This window comes from Syngnathus acus, chromosome 10, assembly GCF_901709675.1.
Source record: "Syngnathus acus chromosome 10, fSynAcu1.2, whole genome shotgun sequence".
NCBI lineage: Eukaryota > Metazoa > Chordata > Actinopteri > Syngnathiformes > Syngnathidae > Syngnathus > Syngnathus acus.
This window is the reverse complement of record NC_051095.1, coordinates 1334816-1341170: the sequence shown is the minus strand read 5'-3', so window position 1 is coordinate 1341170 and position 6355 is coordinate 1334816. Positions and strand designations below refer to the sequence as shown.

Here is a 6355-nt window from a genome sequence, read left to right as displayed (position 1 = left end):
TTTCAGTGTTAGCTTTCTTTTTTATATGTATGATGAATTTGTCGATTGCAAGATTGAAAAAAGGTCATTAAGTATTGCGTAATAAAGTAATCCGCAATCTGAAACACACACACACACAATCAAGAACTGCTGCCTTGGAAAGAGTGAAAGCTAAGGTGGTGACTGCCTGCAAGCAAGTCACTCTATAAGGCACCGGGACCACCAAAAAAAAAAAAAAATCAAATCAATAATTCATGGCCATGTGACAATTGCCTACGTGTGCATTTTCAGCATGCTGTGTGCATTATTGAAGACAGAGGCACCACTTTAGTCATTCATCCATTCATTCATTCATTCATTCCGGGAGTTTATTCGAATGCTTGGCCCTCTGAGTACAACAGGAAAATAAAAATGAGGGTCGGAACTTATGATATTAGTTGAATACTGATTCTGAACTGCCATGTAGGGGTCACGTTACATTTTGGACACACCATATGTGCAATGATAGTTGCTAATATTTGGAGAATAGGAGAATGAATTTTACATAAGACAATATTTCATGTAGAGCAAAACTATGGAAAGAGTATAAAAAGTTGAATCTCGAGACAATGTCCAGGCTTGACCAAAAAAAAAAAAAAAAAAAAATCAGTCTTGAACGAGGTCATTTGCATCCTCACCTAATCTTGGGAGTGACGTCGTATCCATTTTGATGGCAACCGTCGGAAAATGTCTTGCCTGTTCATGAAGCGCAGGGACCGCCCAAGTCCAGTCGAGCAAGCGAGCGCTCGACGTTACGCCGTCACTCGGTGCTGCGGCCCGCCTTACTCAGCACCGAATTCAGCTCGCTCAGCAGATTGGGAGGCATCTTACCCTCGCCGACCCCCGGGCTGGGCCTCTTGCCAGCCATCTGAAGGCTACTTTGCCGGGAAGCGGGCGGGGCTCTAGGGTACGGCTGGCGCGGCGGGTCCATGACGGAAAGCGGCCGTGGGATCGCGGGCTTTGGACCGTCGGGTAGGGAAGTCCTCCTGTTTGTCACCTGAGCACAAAAATAGACATCATCATCACCGCGATCATTTGGATGGATGGATGGATGGATGGATGGATGGATGGATGGATGGATGGATGGATGGATGGATGGATGGATGGATGGATGGATGGATGGATGGGTTGGATGAATGGATGGATGGATGGGTCGGATGAATGGATGGGTCGGATGAATGGATGGATGGATGGATGGATGGGTTGGATGAATGGATGGATGGATGGGTCAGATGAATGGATGGGTTGGATGAATGGATGGGTCGGATGAATGGATGGATGGATGGATGGATGGATGGATGGGTTGGATGAATGGATGGATGGATGGGTTGGATGAATGGATGGGTCGGATGAATGGATGGATGGATGGATGGATGGATGGATGGATGGATGCATGGATGGATGGATGGATGGACAGACAGAAAGGCAATATATCTTAATAACGATAAATAACAAATAGATCAAAAAATAAATAAAGAGATCAAATAAATAAATAAATAAATGGATGAATACGGCTCCGTAGGCCAAATGAGCAGGTCGAAGCTAAGCTCCGTCTCACCTGAGTCTTTGAAGCGGAGTTTTGCTGCAGGCGCATTCTGCCGTCCGCCGCGGCTCCTCCGTTGGCGGACGCGGCGGCCTCCCCCGGGTCCGAGCTGAGGTCAGAGCCGAACTGAGCATAGAGAGAATGATGAAAAGACCATTCGGGATCAGCGACGTGTTTCCCGCCTCGCGCTAACCCTTTTGACACCTAAAAGCATCTTTCATTTTTTTTTTTGCCAGCACTGCTGGGACCTGCCCTCGGATGTACGCGCCAGCCCACACGCCGCCATCAATTGCACCTTGCTACAAAATGATGTTGCTTCGTCGCTATGGAAACTGTCACAGGGAAAAAAAAGGCTAACAGGTAAAAGTGGAGGAAAAGGGTGAAGCGCTCTTGGACGGATTTTGGAAAAATTTCCTCCTCTAATTGGCTCAGTCCAAAAAGTGGGGGACAAATGAGGCCTAATATTTTGGAAGAACTGACCATTTATTTTACAATTGTTTGTTTACAAAAAAATGAAGTTATACTACTCTATAATTGAAGTCGTCCAGCTCAACCGTCAAATTTTATTCTCCACATAGGACAGTTGACTTTGTTTGGTGGTTGGCACAAACCTTATTACACATATTTGGGCTCATCGGTGCGGCAGTAATATTCGTCGTTCTCCGCTAGAGGACAAGGAGTGTGTAAAAAAAAAAAATCAGCTACTATTTGATTTTCATTGAGTGAATTTTGGGCTTAGTGTCCTAACATTTCAGCACGATGCCAGATTTACTCATCATCACCCAAGTGAGTGCTCCTCCCCAATGCTTTCGAAACAGAAAAATTGGATTCCCCTTTCGATTAATCTCCATCTGACAACGTTGGCCTTTTTGCTGGCGAGGGCGGTGAAAGGCTTTTACCCAAGTAAGCACCTGTGATGAAAAACACTTGAGTTCCCATAAAAGGCGTCTGGCGAGGCAGAGCTGGGGGGGGCTTACACTAATGAAATGTCCACACGCAGCCGTGAAAGCTCAAAAGCCCCATCGGCTTGGAGTTATGGAGTCGGCAACAGGAAGCGCGCCGGCTCACAGTCAAAACAAGAAACAGGATGCATCGCTCCAATAAAGGATAGTTCACTTGAAACTGGTACGATTCCATACGTTTCAATTCAGCGCAATTGCAATTGGATTCGACATGAGGCGGCTCAGGTTGGAAGGACATGCGTAAATACATATCACATACATATATATATATATATATATATATATATATATTTATTATATTTATATATATATATTTTTTTTTAATATATATATAATATGTAATATATATTTATATATATTATATATTAAAATATATAATAGTATATTAATAATAAAAATAAAAATATTATGTATATATATAATAAAATATAACAATATATTGATAATAAAAATAAAATAATAAAAAATAAAATTCTTTCTCTCTCGTAAAACGGTTGGGATTGCAAATGGTGCCTAATTTGACCATTTCTTGATGATGTTCATCACCTTCATCCTGATGATGTCGGTGACCCAGCCGAGCTGCTCCTCCTTCGCCTCGCAGCAGAAATGCCTGCAATGGACGCCCGCCTCAACCTTCAAATTGGTTGCACACAAACACCATTTTCCAATTGTTGGGCTTACTCACCACTGCTGTTTCTTTGTGTAGACAGTAAATCCCCAGCTGTTGAAAGATGGGACAAAAAGTCATATGAAGAACAAAGAAATATTTTCATGTAACTATGTTGTCAGTAAGCAGTGGTGGCTGCAGGCCACGTCTTTATGCACGAGAGTGTGTGTTGCCATGCACAAAGCGCCAGAGAAGAACACTTGGAAGGGAAAACAAAAGAAAGTCACGAAAGGTTCAGATATAAATATACTTGATTTATATTTCTTTTTCCATTACTTTTTTCCCCCCTGGTTGTTGTCCTTGAGTTAGGGTCAGCATCTGCACACCATGTGGTCATTATGTTATGGTGTTATGTGCACAAATAAATAAATAACAGTAAACAACAATAAATAGAATAAAATTAAAAATAAATATGGAAAATGCAGATTTTTGTTCATTAAAAAAAAAACAATGGCACATATGTGCACAGTAAATAAATAAATAACAGTAAACAATAAAAAACAAAAAATAAAAATAAATAAATATGGAAAATGCCAATTTTTGTTCATTAAAAAAAACAATGGCCGATTTGATGATCTGGCCAATCAATTTATCAGGAATAATGGGGGATAAAAAGGGTTTGTTTTGCACCATCCAAATTCAATATAATTAATAGAATGGAAAATTTGTGGTGTTGAAGATAGTTAAGATGTTGGCTCCAAATGAATTCTAAAATCAAATGTGCCGCTTGTTGTGTGTGTGACTCCAATTTGCAGTGTCCGAACTTAAAACACATCAGTCACACGCAGGACGCCTGATATGCCAACACGCGCGTTGGCGTCCAGCAACTAACGAGGCGGAGGAGGGAAGACTTGGCCGGCTTGAGAGCAGCCGAGGAGGAGCGAAGGACGGAGCGGCGCCGCGTTAAGTTGAGCCGGGCCTCTCTCCATCGCTCGCTCGCTCGCTCACGCAGGGAGAGCGAGTCGGGCCTAATGAGGTAGTGGAGCGCTGCCCGCCCTCGCCGCCGCACTCTCGCTTTTCTCGTCTTGCCTTCGCCACCTCCCGCAGCCCACTCGACAAGTCTATGATGACACGGCGCCGCATCACTCTTCCCCCGCTCCCATCGCCAGCCACTCCACCCCCGGGTTGCGTGATTCACACAAAAAAAGCGCTCGCCTCGCCGCTTCCGTTGCAACCGCGGGAGCAATCGTCAGCCATGATTCAACGGCGGCGATGGGAAAGCGGCGCGGCGGCGGCGGCCGTACCTGCTCGGGGGCTTCAGCTTCTTCTTCAGGCCCAGGTAACATTTGGCAGCCTTGAGATGGAGCTCCTTCTCAGCTTTGGTGGTCTGAAAAACACAGACAGGTTAGACTTGCCATTGTGCTGAGCTATGCAAAAGACAAATGAAAAGAAAAGTTAAAAAAAAAAGTTTTTTAATTTTTATAAATTAATTTTTAAAAAATTTACAACAACAAAATTACAAAAATATTTTAAAAAAATACAAATCAACAGCAGAAAGTGCCAAATGACAGATAAGCAAAATGGAGCCCGGAAGGTGAACTCCAAGGTCAAGTTCGCAGAAAACTACAAAGCGGCGGCGGCCATGACAGCAAAGCCGCATCCTCCTCCCGACCGATCCCGCTTCCACGCACAACAATTTGCCGATTATCACCGAGGCCGAGAAATCTCAACGACGCGCCGCTCGTACCGCACTTCGCCCAATAATTAGCCGCATTCTTGTATGGGGAGGAAAGCTTGGCGCCATTTTGCCGCCGTAGCACGAACGTGTGACTGCGCCGTCATCAATAATTAACGCTTCCTTACACGCCTGTACAAATCCCACGTTTCAACTGCAGATACGCGGCGGGAAGAAAAAGCCTTCGGGGAAGGCTCGCCGCCGGTTCTTCCCAATCGCCAAAGCACTATTTTTTTTCCTCTTTGTTTTATAGGAATTCAGCAGGAATTCTTGTGCTACTTAATCCAAAAAGTGAAATGACACATTCTTGTCACCAGGAGAAATTGAACCGTGAGAATTCCGGAGAGTCTGTTCCGTCCGTCCCCATTGCATTTTTCTTTTCCAAAATCAAGTTGCCCAAAAAAAGATACGGCAGGTGGAAGTCGGCACGCCGTGTTTGAATGTGAAAATCCGCGGCGGGGCGAGTGTTTGCCGGGGGATGCGGCGGCAGATTAGGCGGGAAATGAAAATAAAGTGTGGCTCACTTTGATATCTCTGTAGAGCAGCAGCTTGTGGGCACGCAGCACCACAAATTTGTCCTGGAACTTGTGCCCGGAGAGCAGCTTGGAGCAGCCGTCGTTGAACTTCAGATAGCCCCGCTTCGCCGGCCGCTTGGGCTCCGCTTTGCGGAAAAAAATGGGAAACGGAGTCAAAATTTCAGCCTTTCCGATTTGACTACATTGAAATGTCAATTTGAATACGATTATTTATTTATTTGTCCTTTTATTTATTTATTTACTTATTTATTTATTCATCTATCTATTTATTTATTTGTCCATTCATTTATTATTTTTTGAGAAAATATGGCACTTTAAAGTGTTATTTATTGTATTTAATTTTTTGATGTCCTTCTTTTATGTTTTAAATATGTTCAAAATAAAGACTCATCATCATCATCATCATCAATTCAGCCCTACTGGTGACCGGTCCAGAAAAAAAATCCTGAAATTAGATCCACCTTACCTTGGTTATCTAAGGTCACAAAAGCAAATGAAGTAAATAACACCAGAATAAAAACAACATTTTCATAAACATGCCTTTGTCCAACGTGTCTTGTTTGGCCTTGGCAAACTTCTTCAAAACCAGAAAAGCCGAACTGGGGCAGTCCAGCTCGCTCCACTCCAACACCTGCTCGAGAATCTTCTCGCTGTGGTGCAACGGCCGCTCTGTCCCGAAAAAGAGCAAATTGTTTCCGAGGGCAAAGACGAGCTTGACCTCAGGCGCCAAATTGCTGCACTAATTCCAATTAACAAAACAAAATGATGCTGTTCTCTCTTTTTTTTTTTTTTTTTTTCTGCGGCAGGCAAATGATCTTGAGCGGATCAAGATAGGATTGTAAAAACACACTGGTGTGCAAAATAGAGCTATTATCTCCTCCTAATTGGTGAACGGGGCGGGCGTAGCACCATCGGCATACTGCCGAGTTCTTCCTAACCGGGGAAGAGCGACAA

The 6355-nt window shown here is 43.7% G+C and overlaps 1 protein-coding gene across 1 annotated transcript in view; it reads right to left on the bottom strand.

Annotated features, from left to right (window-relative positions):
* Positions 1-323: 323 nt before the first annotated feature.
* zmp:0000000660 (arf-GAP with Rho-GAP domain, ANK repeat and PH domain-containing protein 2) overlaps positions 324-6355 on the bottom strand; it is a 53487-nt gene continuing 47455 nt past the window's right edge. The window contains exons 27-34 of the mRNA XM_037261735.1: positions 5942-6070; positions 5390-5526; positions 4435-4517; positions 3209-3244; positions 3070-3133; positions 1577-1687; positions 778-1015; positions 324-746 (exon numbers count right to left, since the gene is read on the bottom strand). Of these exons, the coding sequence (XP_037117630.1) occupies positions 779-1015; positions 1577-1687; positions 3070-3133; positions 3209-3244; positions 4435-4517; positions 5390-5526; positions 5942-6070 (797 nt within the window). The 3' untranslated portion in view covers positions 324-746; position 778. The remainder of the gene's footprint in view (positions 747-777; positions 1016-1576; positions 1688-3069; positions 3134-3208; positions 3245-4434; positions 4518-5389; positions 5527-5941; positions 6071-6355) is intronic.